This window comes from Mus musculus, chromosome 2 (genome assembly GCF_000001635.26).
Source record: "Mus musculus strain C57BL/6J chromosome 2, GRCm38.p6 C57BL/6J".
NCBI classification, from domain to species: Eukaryota; Metazoa; Chordata; class Mammalia; order Rodentia; family Muridae; genus Mus; species Mus musculus.
This window is the reverse complement of record NC_000068.7, coordinates 175789922-175812247: the sequence shown is the minus strand read 5'-3', so window position 1 is coordinate 175812247 and position 22326 is coordinate 175789922. Positions and strand designations below refer to the sequence as shown.

Below are 22326 nucleotides of genomic sequence, written 5' to 3'. Positions count from 1 at the left end.
ACACTATGCCCCTCCTTAGAAGTGGGAACAAAACACCCATGGAAGGAGTTACAGAAACAAAGTTTGGAGCTGAGATGAAAGGATGGACCATGTAGAGACTGCCATATCCAGGGATCCACCCCATAATCAGCATCCAAACGGTGACACCATTGCATATACTAGCAAGATTTTATCGAAAGGACCCAGATGTAGCTGTCTCTTGTGAGACTATGCCGGGGCCTAGCAAACACAGAAGTGGATGCTCACAGTCAGCTAATGGATGGATCACAGGGCTCCCAATGGAGGAGCTAGAGAAAGTACCCAAGGAGCTAAAGGGATCTTCAACCCTATAGGTGGAACAACATTATGAACTAACCAGTACCCCTGAGCTCTTGACTCTAGCTGCATATGTATCAAAAGATGGCCTAGTCGGCCATCACTGGAAAGAGAGGCCCATTGGACACGCAGACTTTGTGTGCCCCGGTACAGGGGAACGCCAGGGCCAAAGGGGGGGAGTGGGTGGGTAGGGGAGTGGGGGTGGGTGGGTAAGGGGGACTTTTGGTATAGCATTGGAAATGTAAATGAGCTAAATACCTAATAAAAAATGGAAAAAAAAATAAAAAAAAAAAAAAAAAAAAAAAAAAAAAAAAAAAAAAAAAAAGAATGTGCAATTCTATTGCCCCCTCCCCCTGCACTGATAAGTACTTCTCCTTTTGCTTGTATTGCCCCACTCCTCCCGCTGATAACTATCTGTACTTCCCCTTTAGCTTGTGCATTTAAGCCTTGGGCCTTTCTCAATACATTGGGGTCTTGATGCAATCCAGAACGTTTCCGTGTCGTTATTTTCACAAGAACCTCGTCTCTCTCTCTACCACCACCACCCCAATTTGATTTTTAGGAGAAGGTCCCCTCGAGACCCTCGAATAAGTGGACCTGCTGGATCGGTCAAGTGGCACCAGACATGGGGCACGAGGTACGACCACCCTCCGAACAATGGATTAAAGAGGTACCACGCAGACAGTGAGACAGTGGGAGAGTCCCCCACCACTTCACTAGAGTGTCACGGACGGACATCGGAGAGGTAAGCCTAGGCATTCAGTTGTTGTCCCATTAACCATGGGGAAGGTTCTGTCCAAAGAGGCAGTCTTTATTCAAGAGATGAAGGGTTCTCTTAAGGAGAGAGGGATAAGAGTTAAAAAAAAAAAGGATTTAATAAAGTTTTTTTTGTTTTGTTTTGTGGACAAGAGATGTCCATGGCTGGTATTGAATGGTTCAGAAATACACCCTTTAACTTAGAATAAAGTAGGCAAAGATATTAATGCTTTGATAAAACAAGAAGATGTCCCTGAGTCCTTTTTTTAGCAATTGGGGAATCATCAGAGATCTCCTTAAACAGGCAGAAGAAGGTGGAGAAGGTGCTCGCCTCCTAGTCCTTACTGAAGATTTTTTAGAAAACTCCCGATCGCCATCTCGCAAAAGCGAAACTAAGCTGCTGGCGCACAGTATCTATATTAGAAGGTTTAGCAGGGGAAGGCTACTTGATACCCAATGAATGAAATAAAGTTGTTCAGTCTGTCCTCACTAGAGACAAATATTTAACTTGGAAGTCAGAGTTTAGGGCTGCCCTGAGAAGTAAAACTAAAAGTTTAGATATAAATGGTATGATCAAACTTTGTAATGAGGTAGATGTGTTTTCTCAACAAGATTCTAAGTCTATTAACCTGGCCATTGGGGCTGCTCTACAACTAAATAAAGGAGAAAAAACTTGCTATAGATGCAACCAACCTGGACATTTTGCTAGAGAATGCCCTACACAAAGACAGAACACCCTAGTAACTAAGGTCCAGGGAAATGGCCAGAGGGCCCCCCTGCGAGGCCCGTCTCCCCAATAACAACTGCAGACAACCCCCTACCCCCCACGGGAGATTGTGCAGGGTTTCAGCAGAAAGCACATCAAGCTCGAGAGTTCGGCCTTCTTCGCCCCGAGCCCCTCATGGCCTCGGCCGTGCCAGGTGAGCCCGAGGGGCCCGGGAGCAGCCTAGGTCCCTACCTTGGCAGACGCCAGGTGCCCTCGCCCTCGAGGCAGCCACCAGGTAGGCCTGAAGGCCAAGGCTGGGCCTTCGGGGCTTCTGCGGCCTAAGGCGGCAGGTCTGAGCAAGAACACTCTGCCATTGCAGGCCCGCCCATGGCCAAGCACGCAGACCTGGATAAACCGAGGCCTCGATGGGCCTGGACAAAGGTGGGGGGGGGGCTCTTCCACTGATGTACTGTGGTCTATATTGAATGCTTCTGCTTTAGCCTTGTTGGATAAGACACAAAGAGATAATGCGTCAGAATTTAAAGATTGCTGGATGTGCTTTTCTGCTTCCCCGCGCCCTTTTATGAGGGCATAGCCTTATTTGGAAATTTTACCCTGCTTTCAGATGCTAGGCAGCTTCCCTTTGAGTCAGTTCAGCTTACCTTGACAGAACTCTCTGGCGTAGGAAGTTGTGTGTTGGGCCCAGGCATGCTTCTGCGAGGCCCTTGCTAGAGATTTGCAATAACACGTTTAGAGTAAATAAAAATGGGTTTTAAAGAGACTTCATAATGGTCAAAATATAGCTCAATTATTACTGTTACCTTATTTACAACTCCCCAATCCTGCATTGTGTCAAAAAATTCATAGATTAGGTTTTATTGGAAGTTAAGAAATCATTTCCTAAAACATATATAATTCATTTTGCCGATGGTGTTTTTGTTGGTTGCAAAAAATAGAGAGCGTTTTTGCAGATGGCTATAAAATATTTGACTAAGTGTGCACTGATAATGGCTTCAAAAAAGATTCAGCATGGTAAACTTTTAGGCTATTTGAGACATTTAGTGTATAGAGATTGTGTGTTTTCTCAAAAATTTGCCCTCAGATTAAATAAATTAGAAGTTTTAGATGCTTGCCAGAGCTGTTAGAAAATTTTGGATTTTAATCTTGGTTTGACAAGCTGCCTCTTACAAGCAGGAAAGGAAAGGAAGGGATAGAGGAAAATGGATTTTAGAACTCTCCCAGGGACAGAGAGAAATCGGGGGACGCCCTGTTTTATTCTCTCTGGCCCCTACAGGAGAAGTTCTCTACCCTCTTTCTATTGTCTATGTTTGGTGCACCAATCATGTGTCAATTCCTGTAAGTTTTCTGTTTCATTGTCTGAATGATTGTTTCGTTGTCTGAATGACTGGCTGTTTTATGTTTCATGTTAAAGAAAATAAAATGGTTAAAACTTTACCTGCTAAATCACTCTCAGTTTGCACAACTGAGGATCAGAGGCCCCTCCCTTTAGCCAAACATCAAGCACAGCAGGAGAGGTCCTGCTGAAAAATTTGTTTTTAAAGAAAAGGAATCTGCAAACTCTTAGTTCTAAGGCAAATAAGTTGATAGTTGGTTTTTTTCCCTAAAAAATTCTCTACAATTTTGTGAGTATTGTGTTTAGCAAATGACAAAGTGTGTTTTTATCTTATAAGTATAGCTATAAAAAGTAAAATTCTTTGGTTGATCTAAATTTATAAGATTCGTGTAGCCACTTCATTTGGGTTTTGACTGGTCTTAAAGGTATAAATATAATCTGCATATCTTGGTCATAGAGAATTGGCTAATAAGTTATTTGGGTATGATTAAAAAGGTATAACACTGGTTACAAAGTTAGCTTAAGTAGTAACTCAGGGCTAGAGTCATTTTCAAACAAAAGCACCTGGCATAAACCCGCCCAGAAAATTACTCCTCTAAAGATACTCCTAAATTGACATAATATTTTATGTAATTCTTATCCTAAAAAGTAGACTTATAGAGATAAGTTTTTAAAACAATGTCTCTTTAACAGAACATTAAAATTTACACTGTCATGCATTCATGAATTGGCAGCCAAACTTCGTAACGTGATAGTGATGTTTCTAGTATTGATTTTAAGGAGAATAAATTGTTTAAAATTGGGTCTTGCTTTCCAAAAGTTATATTCTAATATTGCAACGGAAACTTAAAAATTATGGTTAAAATTGCCAGTGTTCCATTGACTGCAGCTTGCAGTTTGATTTCAAATTTAAGATCTTTAATTCACCTGTATATTGTAATTAAGATAATTATAAGAGTAATCATCTTTAAAAAAGAGTATCAAAAATTAGAGTCATAGACAGTTAAATTGTTCCTCTAAAATCGGTCCTTATTACAGGAAGGCCAAAATGCTCAGATTAAAAAATATTTTATGTTTGAGTTAATGCAAGGCTCAAGGCAGCCCAAAAAAAGCTTGTAACCTTCTTTTATCTTGCAAACAGTGCCTGAGAAAGTTTGCCCTGTGTTCAAGGGAATTTCTTTTTAGCTTTGTTGCAGATCTATTCAGATGTTTAAAATAATGCTTAAATTCGAAGAGTTTTGCTTTTAATGAACTGGTGATCACTAGATAATTTTGCCTGTAGGTATGGCTAACATAGCTTTACAATATGTAAGAAATTTTTATTGTCTGCTTCAATACAAGAAACAAAGTTTAACTCTTTCAGTATATATTGTTTCCTAAATGAAAAGTATTCTATTAGCCAATGCCTCTAAAGGAAAGTTTAAAGTTCTGGGGAATAATTGTTGCTCCATAAGATTCAGAGGCAATATTTTTAATATTTAGGGTTTTAGTTATACTGGAAAATTGTGATAAAATTTGCTTTAAAATTTTATTTTCAAAAGCTTCCAGGAGATGTTAATTGGCTAAAGACCTTACCTTAAACTCACCACAGGAGAACCTAAGCCTTTGTTAGGTGCTATCAAGTGAGATTCAAATTAACTGGTGAGAACCAAAAAGGCTTTAAGAGAAAGTAGAGGAAAAGCTCTACAATCTATTGGTATCGATTATAATTGGTGGTAATCAAATATTAGCTACATATTCTAGTTATTGTTATTAAATGTGTCCACAGCTATTCTTTGGCAGGAAAAATCATTAAAGTAAAATCATTCTTCTTCACCTTAAAGTTTTAACATCCTATTATAAAGCTGCTGTGGTGCTAATTAAGAATTCCTTGTTCCAAACACCAATTGGTTATTGCAAAATATTGATATTTGACCTATTGCATACCATCATTTTAAATAAAATTGATACTCATCCTAAAAATAGGTTAAAATTGCTTATATACATGCTTTTGTATCTTCTATAAATTCATGCATGCATGCATCCCATTTACTGTATTTAAAAACAACCCTTCTATGGGAAAAAAGTATATGTGAATTGATCACATGTTTATTCTTTCGAGTTTCTGCCTGCTTCAGCACAGATAATTAAATTATGTGCTGTAGATGGTGTTTTAAAATGTTAAAGATTGCCTGGAAAAGAGCTCTTAAGACAATGCCACGCTAGATTTATATCCCAGGTAGATTATAGATCTTATACAAAAATAATTGGCCATATAATCTCATTCTTTCCATCATCAAAATAGTAATGGCTTAAAATAATAATTTGGTACTTAAAATAAATAAATAAATAAATAAATAAATAAATAAATAAATATGCATGTCATATTGTAAAGATTTGCTCTCAGTGTCCTCAGTTTCTACCTGTTCCACACATTGGTGTTAATTCTCGAGGACTTATACTTAATCAATTATTGCAAAAGGATACTCATTTTTAATAAAAAAATATACACATGACTATTGATACCTTTTTAGTCTTTCTAATTACAACTACTTTAACAAGAAAAACAACTAAAAGTATAGTTAATCATTGCCTGTGTTGATTTTTTTTTCTTGGTGTTCTAAATCAAATTAAAACTGGCTATTACAACCAAAGATTTGAGATGTTTTGTCAACAGTTTAATGTTACACATGTTACTGAGATATTTTATGATTCTCAAAGACAAGGTATTATAAAACTTTAAAAACTATATCTTCTTTAAAAACAAAGAAGGGGAGAAATTATATCCCCGTGCACATTATTTGGATCACATATTTGTTTTTGGAAAAACTGGATATAATAGTGTCTAGGGCAGATAATAAGGATCTACTTATTGGCACATGCCATGATCCTGTTCAGATACTTAATATGGGGAAAACGGGGACTGTTTCTGTTTTTTCCACAGAATGCTTACAAGAGCATTCCAATGTGACAGGCTGACCTGTGACCTGTGAGTGCCCTGACAGTGGTGACCAGAAAGCTGTGTTGAGTGCACAAAAGAGGAGAAATCTGAGAGCAGCCACTTACAAACAGATAAAGAAACTTCGTATCTTCACCATGGGCTGCAGCAAGGAGTACCAACCTGGTGCCAACTTAAAATAAAAACAACTAAAAAAGCTGACTAATGAGGCAAAATGACTGGTACAGAGAATGTACAAGATGCTTTCGTCAGAGACACTGTTTTTGGCCATTCAGGCCAGCTCCTTATAGCTATGAAAGTTTGTGTACCTTACCTATATGCTTATTGTTAGATAACTTTAAGAGTTAAGATCGCCAATCTTGGCAAGTCTTTTTATATTCATTATAATTCTTGTCAATCAATTTATTGTGTAGATCCTAATTTAGATAAGAAATCTACTGTTATGTTTTTGTAAGAGACCTGCTTATGTTTTGCGACCTATTAGAGTTAGAAAATGATCCTTGGTTTAATAATCTGAAAATGCAAACTTTAAAAAGGTATCTACCGCTCTTTCCAGCCAGCGCCGAGCGTTGGGCATCTTTCAGGACAACTGGCACAAGCGCCGAAAGACCTGGGGTAAGCGAAAACCCTACCACAAGAAGCGAAAGTATGAGCTGGGACGGCCCGCTGCCAACACGAAGATTGGCCCTCGCCGCATACACACAGTCCGAGTTCGAGGAGGCAATAAGAAGTACCGTGCCCTGAGATTGGATGTGGGGAACTTTTCCTGGGGCTCTGAGTGTTGTACTCGCAAAACAAGGATCATTGATGTTGTCTACAATGCATCCAACAACGAGCTTGTCCGCACCAAGACCCTGGTGAAGAACTGCATCGTGCTTATTGACAGCACACCGTACCGACAGTGGTACGAGTCCCACTGTGCACTGCCCCTGGGCCGCAAGAAGGGGGCCAAGCTGACTCCTGAGGAGGAAGAGATTTTAAACAAAAAACGATCAAAGAAAATTCAAAAGAAATACGACGAAAGGAAAAAGAATGCCAAAATCAGCAGCCTCCTGGAGGAGCAGTTCCAGCAGGGCAAGCTTCTAGCCTGTATTGCCTCACGACCAGGCCAGTGTGGCAGAGCAGACGGCTATGTGCTCGAAGGCAAGGAGCTGGAGTTCTATCTGTGGAAGATCAAAGCCCGGAAAGGCAAATGAGCCTCACTCGTAGTGTAATAAAGGTGTCTGCTGTTCTAAAAAAAAAAAAAAAAAAAAAAAAAAAAAAGGTACCACAGCTTTAGATTAGCAGCTACATACTGCACATTTTGTTAATGATAAGCATAGAAATATTTCCATAGCTTTGTCAGAGTAACATATTATATAGATAAAAATTTGGAGGCAAAAGATAGCATCCTAGAAAGTCCTTGAGCTGACCATGGGCTTGGAATTCAGAAAGAAAGTTGCCTATTCAGTGACATTCAGAATTACCTCTGGCATTACACTATCACTTTGAATAAAAGCTAGGTCACTGCCTTACAAAGGAATCTACTATCACCTAAAAAGAAGGAAGTTTAAGACCTAAGAGGAACCAGAGTAGATACTTAGAACTATAGATAGCTGAGTTACACCCATACACACGTATTTACAATGCCCTAGGAGAAAGGTGGACTACTAAAACTGGTTTTCAACCTCCCCCTGACCTTGTTGCCCTCCCTTTTAGGGCCCCTATTGGGACTCCTATTATTGATCTCCTTCGGTCCTTGGGCATTTCAAAAATTGACCCGATTTGTTAAATCTCAAATTGATTCATCTCTTTCAAGTACATTTGTTTCAGTTCATTACCATCGGCTGGATGTTGGCGATAACAAGCAGGTTACTAGAAAAGAGTCAGACGTAGATACCGCTTCATCACCCTCATTTCGGGGAGAGAGACTCAATTTCCATAAAATGCTTAAGTAAGATCATGCCCCTCCCCCTAAATTCGGCCATCAGTCTCATGCCACAAATCATTTATAGATTGCTGTAGTCTGTGCTTCCGACATGGTAATATACGTTCTCGCCACATTGGAAACTAAACAGTCCTCCCAGGCTAGACACATAGAAAAGTTGGAACTTGAAGCAGTCGCCCGTGAGAGTTGTAAGACTAAGTACTGCACAGAGATTAGTCTGGAAGCTGTTAGTCTCTGAGAGGCATGTCTGATTGCATGAAGGTTGAGTGCCCTAGGGTCCTCCCCCCAAGAAAAATGGCACAGGAGCAGGTCAGGGTTACTCTGGGTAAAAATCTCTGGGCATGAGAGTCAATCCTGTACATGGCCCCTAACATTGCACACTGGGGATCCCACCTCTACCTCTACCCATGGAGCTTGCTTCGTTCCTAAATCCCTTTGCTGGACCAGGTTATACCCAACATACTGGGACCATTAATTCAAGCCTCATAGATGACTTGTCCTTGGGTCCTTCATGGTTTTAGAGAATCACCCAGTGAGCAAACAGACGTTTAGGCGATCGTTAAAAACGTGGCTACAAATTTATTATACAATATGCGTTTATAAAAATATTAAAACGGGGGAGATGTTGGGAGCTATTAAGACAACTCTTGATCTCTGAATTGGGCCTCTTCCCCCGAGAAGAAAAGGGGTCAAAAGCAGGCCACCGACACATGGATTCCGAGAACCAGGGGATGTTCCAGCCCTAGGTCATCACCGATGTCCTGACCACACCCTGATACCACCAAGTTCCTGCTTCCCCGTGTAGCTGCCAAAAGAATTTCTATTGCCCCCCTCACATAAGTACTTCTCCTTTTGCTTGTATTGCCCTACCCCTCCCACTGATAAGTATCTGTACTTCCCCTTTTGCTTGTGCATTTAAACCTCGGGCCTGGCTAATACATTTGGGGGCTTTGATGCATTCCAGAATGGTTTCCGTGTAGTTATTCGCACAAGGCCCTCGTCCCTCTCTACCCTCCATTTGGTTCTTAGGAGGAGGTCCCCTCGAGACCCTCGAATACCTGGACCGGCTAGACGGGTCAGAAAGGCTGACAGATTACTGATTTCAGGATCAGCCTGGGAAAGAGCAAATTTAGTCTCATGTGTGGTAGAAATGGCAATTTCAGGCCTGGGTCGCACCCAGCCAGTTTGAGCTTAGCCTTTATGCTTCACAGAGGCAGGCAGATATCTGCTTTTGTAAGTTTAAAAGAAAATGTGTGCTTGCTGTCTCATAAGAATTAAGTTCCTGTGGACACAGGATGCTATTTTAAGACCATCAAAAGGAAACCTGGAGTAAATGGCTGGGTTGAGAGTTATAATAATAGATTCTGGTTATGGTATGCAGGAGATGAACTATTGAGTGAATTTTTTAGAATAGCAGGAGATAGCTGCTTGGTGAAGAGTCTCCAGCAGAACATAGACAGAGAGCTGTCTGGAGACCTGCAGAGCAAGCAGATCAGAAAGAAAACAGAATACAGCGAAAGGAGGATGGGAAGCTGTCTCCTGCAGAGCATAGACTGACAGCTTGATCACAGGACTTGACTACCAGTCCTTTGTTTTCATGCTCCCAGATACCCCTTCTCTCTCTACCACTCTCCAAGCCCAGGCTTGGTCCTTGGCAACAGAGGTACACTTTGATATCATTAATCTTAAATGTAGATGTCAGGATTTAGAGCAAATGTACCACTTATGTAACCATCCAAGTCAATGCCAGGTACCAGCTTATACTAAAGTATTTTCATAGAAGTGTAGCTACAGATGAGTGAACTCCCATTTGAGTGCTAGGAAGTGAAATGGGTTTGAGCAGTGCTCTTAACAACAACTGAATGATCCCTGTAGCCCACTAACCTACTTTCAATAAAATAAGAGAGAGTGCTATACATTATAGATTTGAGATACAAACACCAGCTTTGAGGAAAGCTGAAAGAAGATAGTGACTTTGAGGAAACAAAGCTGTGTGTGCTTCAGGTGACAGAACTAAAAGAGTGGGAATACCTAAGACCTTGTGACTTATGCAATTTCATCATAATCTCAAGTTGCTGAACAAGAAACTATTAGTTTTGATGGATTCCCTGTTGAATTTTGGTCTTGTTTGTTCTGTTTATTGTTTATATGCTCTGATTCTTTCTGGTAAGGCTTCTTTTGTGACATTGTATGTTGAAAGCATAATAGTCTCTCTTTAGGATATGGTAGAGTCATGTTAGATAAACAGGTGTTTTCACGTTTGAGGAGACAGATGGTTGTTAAATTAATATGGCTCCCGTAGACTCATAAGTTTGAATACATGTTTCCTAGTTTGTGAAAATGTTTGGGAAGCAACACAGGTCTGCCTTTTTGGAAGAGGTGCGACACTTGGGTGCATTTTCAGGCTTTAACATCTTCTGACCACGCCAATATTGCAAGCTCCCACTTTCGTGGAGTTCAAAATATGAGTTCTCAGCTGTCCCTTGATTTACAGCTAAGACCTGTACTACAAGATGTACTTTCCAGATTCATTTATATCCTACATTTTTATAATTTATGGATGATTCTGGATGACTATGAGGTAAGAATGCCCTTCAATATCTCAGTTTTTACATTTGACCATCTTCAGAAAAGGATTTAACTTGACATTCATAGGAGTAGGCAAACCTATGTGTAAATGTGTCTAGATTCCCTGAGTAAAATCTCAATGCTCCCACACTTGAAGAAAGGCATTGCAAAATCTTTTGAAGCTAATCTGATTTATTGACTGTGAGAGCCATCCAACTTGAATCCAGGAGGAAGAAGTGGAAATACCTTCTGAGTGCTGTGATTGGAGCTCAAGCAAGCTCCAAATTTGCAAAGCAGGGAAGCATAGAGTTACTGCCCACAAGGGGGAAGAAGCAGGCAGTTGAATAGCAGGGATGTGAAGTCTTACGTTCTCCCAGGGGCTTGATGGGAGGACAGACCGGTAAGCAATTGGACGAGAGGTTCTTGTGCTAACGAACTTCAAATCTACAGATCTGGAAAACTTTTGGCCAAAGCTGGAACCTCTATGCTGTGTCTCTTTAACACACTCTAACCCTAAGGGTGGTGCTCATGTCACTCAAGACTCAATAGCCAATCAGAACCTCCACATGGACCTGCCAGTCAGAAGAGGAGGCGGCTCTTCCAGGTCAAGCTTGCAAGCTCCTTTCTGTAACTCAGCAGTCATGAGAGTTTCTGTGTGATGTGTTCTGCGTGACTCTACTGGGTGTTGTGAGAGGAGGTTAGTCAAGCTCAGAACTCCAAACATGGTAAGTGCCAGGTCATCTCCTGAGGTGCCATCGATGTGGGGAAAAGAGGAGAGTGGGAGAGCTCACTTCCAGCCAGAGTTCCAGTGCTCCTGGCAGGCAGGAGCTGGAGGACTGCAGGACACTTTCCACATGGCCGCGGGTGGCTGTCTGGCCATGGGAAGGCACGGACCCAACTCCGTGGGTGGTGGAAAAGGGCAGCTCTAGGCACCAGGTTCCCAGCCTCCAGCATCCCACGCTGGATACCCCGGAAGAGCTTAGGACAGAATGGGGTCCCCGGGGTGGCACTGGCTTCGGGGCCAAAAGGAGAAGTCGGGGAGAGGGGTCGCTGAATGCTTCCCACGCGAGCAAGAGTCCTTGGTCAGGTCCGGGGCTGGAGCACAGGATGGCCTTCTGGCGGGAGGTTTTCTTTTTAATTTTTGTTACTGTGTGAATTTGATTGCAGTTTGGCTGCAGGGCTTCCCAAGTATGAAGCAGAGATGGCTGCACTGGGCATTGCCTGTATAATTTAATAATGTTCTTTAATTGCAAAGAAAGGCTCTGTGACTTTAAAAAGGAAAATAAGTGCTCTGGGAGTCTGGAATAGTCTATCGAATTTAAATTTCCCAGACTAGGGCTCTGTCTGCAACTGTGGCAGAATTGCTGAGCCAGGAAAGCTTCAGCTGTCTGAATCATTTGCTCTGTGATCTTACAGTGGAGGAGCTGCTGTTGTCTGAGTCCCAGCTTTGTTTTCAAGGCTAATGAGGGACTCTGTCCATGCCTCTCTATCAGGAACCCTAGTGGAAGGTAGCTTGCGGTTCTTTATGGGAGTCTCTTCAGAGCCATCTGTTGCAAACTGTGAAGAAGGCCAAAAGCCATGTCATGGTGATTGTAAAGTGTCTCCTTTGCCAGGCCAGAAGGAGCAAGTTTGCAGAGCTATTAGAGTCAGATCTGCTGGTACCAAGGACCGTGGTTCTGTTGGTCCATGTGGTGATCATAGCAGAGGCCCTTGTCCTTTGACCCTTCCTGAGTGTGGATTAATGGGGGTGTGGGAAGCTCAGTAGCCCTAGTATCATATGGGCCTGGGTACCAAAGGTTTTCCACAGAAATTTCTGGCCAGCCTTGGTGCGAGGGTTCCAGCAAATACAAAAAAATGCAGGCAAGGAGGGGAAGTTGCAAACCTGCTTCTGCTGTGCCAGTCAACTCCACCTCCGTCTCTGCTGTGCTATGCCATAATTCTGTCCCTCCCTGCACTGAGTAGGGTCCCCAAGTCCACTGGGGGCTTGGTCAGTAATGTTTTTCTTCAGATACTTGGCAGTTCCCTTGTGCAGGGTTGTTTTATTAGACTTCTCCTGAGTTTTTCCCAGTGTATGCTAGTTTCTGCAGACTTCATAGAGGTCTCCATTTCTTTCCACTTATCCCTGTAAGTAGGATACAAGATGCTACTCTTAAAAAGTTTACTTGGCATAAGACATAGCTTGTGTAAGCTCTTCCCACTGCAGCTGTTGTAAATTCTACCTTCTACTTTTGCTATTTTTCTTATCTCCTGGGAACTCCAACTCAGAAACCCATCACTGGAAAATGGCTTGCTATTTCAGGGCTCTGAGGCACTTAATAAATGATTCTGGGTATCTTTGTTGTGCAAATCTCCTAGCTGTCTCAAGTAGGATTTGTAATCTCTAGTCCATATTTAAATTGTTCAAAATAACCTGGGGACTGAACAGGAAAGAAACTTATGGATGAGAGCATATGTGGAATTCAAAACCTGTCTTTGGCTGCCTGGTGTTTGAGCATTAGCCGCAGCTGAATCCATGCTGTCATTAAGAAATTTTTCCCAATTAATATTTTAGTTGTATATGAAGCGATTTCTTTCTGGGATGACATGTTAATTCTGGGAGAGCTGTCTCGTCTTCCCCTCATAGAGATGTTTCTAAGACAAGCTATGTTGACTCAGGTAGCCTTGATCCTGGTCTGCTGCTCCCCAGAGCAATGACCTTGCTTTCCTCTTGATATAAATTCCTAAATTCTTGAGTTAAAGAATGTAGCAAAATAGTGTTTTATAATAGCTCATTTGAGTCATATAATGAACTGTTCATTTCTTCTACCTTCAGTAGAGAACAGGAGCAATGGTTTACTGTTATCTCTGTCAGGTGAAGTAGGGCAGGAGATGGCTAGATTATAGGCGAAAGCTTAAGGGAATCTGCTCCAGGTGTCACCATTCTAGTGAAGGATGAGAGTCAGGCAGGATGAATACTTTTGTAATTTCGTGAAATGTATTAAATAATGCATGTGATTAAATAAAACTAGATTGGTGGGTGCTTAGTTTGTGCAGGTTAGCTTGAGCCAGTGATAATGAATTTCTCTTTTAGGATCTGTACTATATAGATAGAATGTATCAAAAATGGAAAACACATGCCATTAGCTGTAGCTGTGTGTGTCACATTATAGATCTCAGTAGTTAACAAAGCACATGGGGCAAGGTCAAACACTATCTTATTAATATCATTCCTTCTACTAAGAAAGGTCTGATCTTTTTCTTTCTTTTTTTTTTTTTATAAATATTTATTTATTTATTATATGTAAGTACACTGTAGCTGTCCTCAGACACTCCAGAAGAGGGAGTCAGATCTTGTTATGGATGGTTGTGAGCCACCATGTGGTTGCTGGGATTTGAACTCCTGACCTTCGGAAGAGCAGTCGGGTGCTCTTACCCACTGAGCCATCTCACCAGCCCCCTGATCTTTTTCATATCAGTACCGTGATATATTTTCCCAATATAGGTGTGGGTTTGTTGTTATTATGTTTGTTTTGACAACCCACTGAGGACAATGTGCTGATTAACAAGAGTGCTCCACAGTGTCTGACATGTGTCCTAATTGCTCTGAGCCTTCGCTCATAGCCATTGGGTGAAAGTACTTGCAGTTTACCTGGACCCAGCCTGAAGCCACAACACAAAATCTTATGTCCTAAAATCTCTCTTCAGTTACTAATATTCGGGCACTGACCACCTTTGGACAGTTTGGTAACTCCAATTTCAGCTGATTGATGGGGAAATGTAAGCTATCCACCTTGATTCCAGGAGGAAGAAGGGGAATTGCCTCCTGAGCACTGGAATTGGAGCTCAGGCAAACTCCAAACTTTCAAAGCAGTGAACCCAGGGGCACTGCCCAGAAAGGGGAGAGGCAGGCACTTAGGCAGCAAGGATCAGGAATCTTAGCCTCTCCCAAGGGCTTGCGAGAGAACAGACTATTGGAGGAGACACACTGGTGCTACTGAACTGCAAATCTGCAGATCTGGAAAAGGATTGGCCCAGACTGGAACCACTGGGCTGCATCTCTACAGCACACTCTAACCCTAAGCCTGGTGTTCACTTCACTCAAGACTCAATAGCGAATTAGAGCCTCCACATGGAGCTGCCAGTCAGAAGAGGAGGTGACTCTTCCAGGTACTAAGCCTGCATGTTCCTCTGTGTAACTCAGCTGATCTCAGTGTTTCTGTGGAATCGGTTCTTATTATTTTTGCTGGTTGCTGTGAGGTTAGCTCAGGCAAACTTAGAACTTCAGACATGGTAAGTGCAATGTCATCTCCCACAAAGAGGAGGAGCAAGCATCTTAGCAAAGGATGATTGTGTAATATCTCTTCCCAGAGGCTGGATTGTCAGCATCAGCCAGACAGATGGGGACATCTGTGAGGTCCTTTGTGGACCTACTCTCTCCTTTTGGTCCCAGCTGTGTCCTCTGAGTAACTTTATTATAAGACTGCATCTTGTCAAAACCTTTGTGTCAGGGGCTTGTGTGTGGAAATATACTTGGCAGGATGAGAACCAGAGGAACAGCTTACTGTGTACACTGTCAGGTAAAACAGTGCAGACAAGAGCTAGGTCACAGACCAAAGGAAAAGGGAGTGTGCTGCAGGGGTCACTGTTATGGAGAAGGACCTGATTCAAGGACTGAGAATGATTTTGTAATTTTACAGACTGTATCCATGTATGGATGTAATTTAGTAAACCTAGATTGAAGGGTGTTTTATTTGATCAGGTTAGCTTGAGCCAGTGGGTAAGGAATTCCCATTTTAGGATCTGTATTATGTAGATTTGTGCAATCCTTGTTGACAAATTTAATTGAGCTCAGAAATGTAAAACAAATGCCATTCGCTGTAGCTGTGTGTATTAGATTATAGATCTTAGTAGTTAACAAAGCACTTAGGGACAAGGTCAAACACTATCTCATAAATGCCTTTCCTTCTACCAAGATAGGCCTGATCTTTTTCAAATCAGTATAGTGACATATTTTTCAATTATATTTATCTTTTTAAAAAGCCAATATTTGGTATTATTTTTTAAATTTTTATTTTCTTTATGTATAGGTGCTCTGACCTCTTACTTCTTCCTATTCTCCAATATTTCCCAGAAATCAATAATTTAATTCCTATTTTTAAAGAGATTACATATCTTACTGTTTACAGCAACATCGGTAGCTCAGGCTTTCCTTATGCCATGTAGTTAAGCCTTGCTTTGAGCACCTGAACCTAAAACCTTCCTTGCTCTTTCTGAGGGTAGAAGACTGATGGCTTCGGTGATTAACACCTGTAGCCTAACAGCAGAGGATTAAGCAGTGTGGCCTTTGCTCTATCTCAGAAGGAACTGCTGGTCTCTAACTTTTAGCCTGCAGGTCAGAAGTCACAGGAAGAAAATGAGACACTCAAAGAAGTGTTTATGGAGTTTTTACTAAGTTGTCAAAAGTTACCTATGAAAGCTATCTAAGAGGAAAAGGGAAAAGATCCTAAGTGGGGAAGGGCAAAAAAACTTCTTTCTCTTTTCCATATCTCCTTGTCCTCTGTACTTATAAATCTTTCAGAATACCTGATCACATGTTACTGAGTACACTACAAGTTCACACAAAAAATCAAATCATAAATTGAGAGAGAAGTTTACAACAGAGAATGGTTATTAGTAAAACTAGATTGGTGGGTGTTTATTTTGGGCAGGTTAGCTTGAGCCAGTGAGTGATGAATTCCCATTTTATGATCTGTATTATTAGATATGTGCAAACCTTGGTGACATATTTAAGTGATCTCAGAAATATAAACACGTGCCATTAGCTGTAGCTGTGTGTGTCACATTATAGATCTCAGTAGTTAACAAAGATCATAGGGGCAAGGTCAAACACTATCTTATTATTGCCATTCCTTCTACCAGGAAGGGCATGATCTTTTTCAAATCAGTACAGTAATATATTTTTTCATTTATTTTTTTCTTTTTAAAAAGTTCATTTTTGGTATTAGATTTTAAATTTCATTTTCACTATACATGGGTGATCTCTTAAGTGTTTCTGTTCTCCAATATTGCCCCAAAATTAAGAATTTCATTCCTGTTTTTAAAGAGATTTCATATCTGTCTGTTTAGAGAAACATCTCCTGTAGCTCCTACTTTCTTTATGCCATGTAGTTAAGACTTGCTTTGAACTCCTAATCCTGCCTCTGCTGCCCAGGGCTTAGAAAACAGTCCTACAACTGCTTTCAGGCTGGGTTCTGACTGATCAGTGAGACAAAAGACACCAGGGAATGAGTGTTGTCTAACCTCCCTGGGTTACAGGGTTACAAATTAGGGGGTTACAAATAAAGAGGGACAGGTATAAGGTTGAGTTCACTGACCAACTTTGAAGCTGGTCTACTTGCAGCACAGAAAAGGAGGAGGAATAAGGTAGGTGAAGCCTTTCTGCTTTGGCAGTAGTTGACATTCACCGTGAGGAGTCGAGTAATCAATTTTGCACAATCAGTTAAATTCCATACTGGTCATCTTCGGGCATTTTTCAGATTAGGGCAATGTCAAATGAGATCACAGGCCCTCGTTGTGACACCATATTGCTGGCATACCTCGCCATCTACCCCAGCAATAGGACTGCTAATCTCCCAGCTGCCATTCCTTATGCAATTCAATCATTTAGGAACTGGGCTTTTCATCTATTATTAATCATCTTGATCTGGCTCTTGCTTCTGCCCTCCTTCCTCTCTCCACAAGGTCCCAGGTCATGTCTACTCTATACTATCCCAGGTATAATTGGGTCTGGCTATGTTCACTCTTTTGTGTATAATATACTTTCTCCTCCACCATACTTAGGAGCAGTGATGGCCTTACATTTTATTTCTTCTTTTTCTTCCTTTTTCTCGCCCAATAACTGCTTCTAGTTTTAAAAGTCATAGTCACATTCACTTTTAAATTATTGTCAATGTATGAATTTGATTGCAGGTTGGCTGCAGGACTTTCCCAGTAAGAAGTAGAGGTGGCTGTAGTGGGTATTGCATGCATAATTGAATATATAAAGAAAGGACCTTGGGCCTTTAAGTGGAAATTACTTGGTCTCCAGGACTAGAACATTCCTATAAATGTAAATTTTCCAGACTAGGGCCATGTCTGCATGTAGGGTGTAACAGCCTAGCTTGGAAGGTTTTAGCTGTCTAAATCTTTTGCTCTGTGATCCCACATTGGAAGGAGCTGCTGTTGCCCTGAGGCCCAGCTGACTTTTCCATGCTAATGAGGGACTATGGGCAGGACTAACAATCAGGAACACTAGGGGAAGGTAGCTTGCAGATTCTCTACAGGATTCTCCTCAGATGCATGTGTTATAAGCTGCCTGGAAGACCACAAGCCATCCCCTGGTTATTATAGTAATCTCCATTGACGGTACAGGAGAAGCAAGTCTGCAGAGCTATTTGAGTCGGATCTGCTGGTTCTAAATGGACTGTGGGTCAGAGTGTGGTTCTGTTGGTACATGTAGTGATCATAACAGAGGCCCTTGTCCTTTGACTCTTCCTGAGTGTGGATTTACAGGGGTGGGGGTAGCTCGGTAGCCCTGGGAGTGGCAAGGTATGGAACTTAAATGTCACTCTGCAGTGTGCATATACAGGCATTGCCTTTGGTGTGCCATAGGACAACATTGGAAAACTAATGGTTTGATTTCTAGAATTCATGACCCTTCTGTATTCAGTTTTGTGTGACTAGTTTTATAAATACTTTAGAAGTTAGTAGTAAAGAGCTGTCAGCGATCATCCTTCAGAAATATTTGATTAGATTCCTTTTATCTTGTTATTCCCTGTTGTCAAAATGGCATGATTCACAGAACTTCAATTCTTGTTACAAAAGGAGCTTCTGACATGCAGAAGTTTCTCAGGTATTGATGGTGCTGGGTGGGTGGATAGGACAGATTGGAGCATAATGCATATGGCAGGAAGCAGACATTAAGTTATCATTCAGCATTGTTTTGTATATGGGCTCCTGTGGGTCTGGTTTAGCCTGAAATCACTAAGGGTCATGAACAGCTATAGAACAATAGCTCAACTTTCTGATCATCTACAATGACAGAGAGAACTCTGGAGCATGGGGCCTCTCTGTTTGGAAGACAGATCAGTAGTAACTGTAGGGTCAGATTTATAACAGTTTAGGGGTGACTTTGAGTTATTTTTATTGGAGTCAGGAAATATGATTTTATTTTATTTCTATACACATACTAGCACAGGTAATATTAGTCAGGTTCACATTGTTCTTGGTGTAGTTGCCTTAGTTATCGAAGAAAAGTTGAAAATTGGTCACGAGGAAATGGGCAGAGGAAGCTTTCCCTGATATTGTGTGGCAGTTCTGTGGGCTACTATGAGACTGTTCTGTCTAGGAAAACAGATAGTGGGCTTGTTCTTTAGACAGACTGCTTGGTCTTTGGGAGAATTGGCTATGGTTGAGAAGGGGGTGTCTGTCCATACTTGGGGGCTAAGAAGGGAAGGAAACATGTGACAAGAAGGGAAGGGGAGATGGAAATGGTCTTTTGTGACATGGATAGGTGAGAGGAAACTGCAGTTTTAAGGGAACTCTTGCATATTTGATCTCAATAACAAAAATGTGGAAGGTCTACCAGCATTCTACATGGTTCCATACAGAACATCTTAAAACTAAGGCATCAGGTTCCCAGAGATCATTTATTTACTTAAGTTTTTGTTGTCCAACTGTGAAAGACTGGATAAAAAGTACTATGTGGGTAGGCCTGGCAGTCAGCGAATATTCATTTTGAAATAAATCTTTACACTGTTGTCTGTATATTTTGCTTTGTGCTCACTTATCAAATCCTACAGGATTTACTCACCTATGATGACGTGCATGTGAACTTCACTCAGGAAGAGTGGGCTTTGCTGGATGCTTCTCAGAAGAGTCTCTACAAAGGTGTGATGGTAGAGACCTATAGGAATCTCACAGCTATAGGTAATATTGGATTTTTTTTTTTTACTTTATAACATGTATGCACAACTGTTTCTTTGTTATTGTTTTTTGTTTTGTAATTTTAATTGAGAATGAGGAAGAATATGGTGAATAAATCACTCATGGTTTTAAAGTTCAATGGAGTTAGTAACTTAAATGTTGCCTAATTGCCAATAATGTAACATACTTTCTCTGGTACTGTGTTTAGGTTACAGTTGGGAAGAACATACAATTGAAGACCATTTCCAAACTTCTAGAAGTCATGGAAGGTAATTTTCCTCTGCAAGCTGATGAGAAAATGCCTATGAAGAAAGTTTAACGTGTGCTACAAGTAGTAAAGAAAACCAATAGGGTACAATAAGCACTGCTTTCAATTATGGATGTTTACTGACTTTCATAAAATCATATATGTCTATGTCAAATACGTAATTATTGTTTGCAAGGCATTCCATTAGTTCAAAGACAGAGAAATAATGGCTTAACAGGTATGTTACTATTTAAATCAAGCTTAGTAGAGCCATGCTGTACAAGTGCGAGTGTCTTCAGTCTCATATCGCTTAGCTATTGCAAAAGGAACACACAGTGATTAGGTGACAAGTATATGTCTAAAACCTAGTAATAAGCAAATAATCCATAGTATATCTGAGCTCAATGATATACTTGTAATATCATTGCTAAATTTAGTGAGATGGACAGTTCATAAGATTCAAAAATGGTTTGGTGATAAAACCTTAATCGCTATACTACATCTCTATGAGGAAAAAAGTCACGTGTGTGAATGTAATATGGAACCTTTACACTTGTTATTCTCTTTTAATATGGTTGTCATACGTTACTATGGATACAGCCCTTGTGAGCATAGGGGTATTGAAAGATGCCACATACCTTTCACTTTTTCAGAACAACAAGAGGATATGCAGTATAACATACTTTGAGTGACATTCTAAATGTGCTGTAAGTTTATAAGTACTTAGTTTCCCAACATTATTGGGGACATTTTCCAACTCAAACTGCTGAAAATCATAATTAGAATTAGGGTAGTAGAAATTATATTCTGTTTGCATTTGTTCATGTTCCAAATGTAGTATTACTCTCATGATAACAAAATTTGTGAATGCAATCAGTGTGCAAAGACTTTGAGTTCTTCCTGTTTTTTTCAAATATGTGAATAACCTTTTATACAAAAAGTATGCTATAAATGTGAGCCAGATAATCAATACTGTTCCCATTTCATGTATCCTCAAAGATGTAAAACAATCCATAACGAGGAGAACACCTTTGAATGCAAACAAAGGCATATTACATTAACATTAGATTGCTCTTTTGAATGAAGCCAATTTTTAAAAGAATTCATACAGATAAAAAGACTCATCAGTATAATCAATGCGAGAACAATTTCACGTGTGCCAATTGTATTTGCAGGCATGAAAGAAGTTCTTCTGCAGAGCAACACTCTGAGTTTATTCAATGTGGTAAAGCCTTTGCATATCAGTCATAGTCAAAGGCATGTAAGAATACACAATGGAGAGAAACACTGTGAGTGTAACCAATGTGGTAAAGACTTTGGAACAAGGAGTGTCCTCCAAAGACTTAAACGAACACATACAGGAGAGAAACCCTATGAATGTAACCACTGTGGTAAAGCCTTTGCAGAAAGCAGTACTCTCCAAATCCATAAGCGAAAACATACAGGAGACGAACCATATGAATGTAACCACTGTGTTAAAGCCTTTGCAAAAATGAGTGAACTCCAAATACATAAACGAATACATACAGGAGAGAAACCCTATGAATGTAAGCAATGTGGTAAAGCCTTTACACAAAGCAGTCATCTCGGAATCCATAAGCGAACACATACAGGAGAGAAACCCTATGAATGTAAACAATGTGATAAAGCTTTTGTAAGAAGGGGAGAACTCCAAATCCATAAGTGAACACATACAGGAGAGAAACCCTATGAATGTAAGCAATGTGGTAAAGCCTTTGCACAAAGCGGTACTCTCCAAATCCATAAGCGAACACATACAGGAGAGAAACCCTATGAATGTAAACAATGTGGTAAAGCCTTTGCACAAAGTGGTACTCTCCAAGTACATGAGCGAACACATACAGGAGAGAAACCCTTTGAATGTAACCAATGTGGTAAAGCCTTTGTACAATGCATTGCTCTCCGAATACATGAACGAACACATACAGGAGAGAAACCCTATGAATGTAAACAATGTGGTAAAGCCTTTGCACATAGCAGTCATCTCCGAATACATAAGCAAACACATACAGGAGAGAAACCCTATGAATGTAAACAATGTGGTAAAGCCTTTGCACATAGCAGTACTCTCCAAATACATAAGCGAACACATACAGGAGAGAAACCATAAGAATGTAAACAATGTGGTAAAGCTTTTAAAAGAAGTGGTGACCTTCTAATACATAAGCGAACACATACATGAGAGAAACCCTGTGAATGTAAGAAATGTGGTAAAGTTTTTATAAGAAGTGTTGACCTTCAAATACATAAGTGAAGACATTAGGAGATAAACCCTATGAATGTAAACAATGTGGTAAAGCTTTGCAGAAAGCAGTACTCTCCAGATACATAAGCGAACACATACAGGAGAGAGACCCTATGAATGTAACTAGTGTGGTAAAGCCTTTGCAGGAAGGAGTGACCTGCAAAGACAAAAGATCATACAGAAGAGAAAGTCTATGAAGGCATCTAATGTTATAAAGTCTTTGCAGCAAGCATTGATCTCCACGTATATAAATGAACACATACCAGAGAGGAACCTTTTAAATGTAACCAACATGGTAAAGCTTTT

General features: G+C 40.6%; 1 protein-coding gene and 1 pseudogene across 2 annotated transcripts; both read left to right on the top strand.

Annotated features, from left to right (window-relative positions):
• Window positions 6616-7303, top strand: Rps8-ps2 (ribosomal protein S8, pseudogene 2; annotated as a pseudogene).
• Window positions 11210-21700, top strand: Gm14288 (predicted gene 14288). 2 transcript variants are annotated; one of them, NM_001033123.3, is made up of 3 exons: window positions 11210-11289; window positions 19384-19510; window positions 19716-19936. In NM_001033123.3, exons 1-3 carry the CDS (start codon window positions 11287-11289, stop codon window positions 19778-19780), a joined length of 195 nt encoding a protein of 64 aa, NP_001028295.2. In that variant the 5' UTR covers window positions 11210-11286; the 3' UTR covers window positions 19781-19936. The 2 variants fall into 2 exon arrangements, with proteins under 2 accessions (NP_001028295.2, XP_017170893.1); XM_017315404.1 differs by lacking the exon at window positions 11210-11289 and adding an exon at window positions 20930-21700 and having other exon boundaries at window positions 19483-19510; window positions 19716-19776.
• The last annotated feature ends 626 nt before the right edge of the window (window positions 21701-22326 follow it).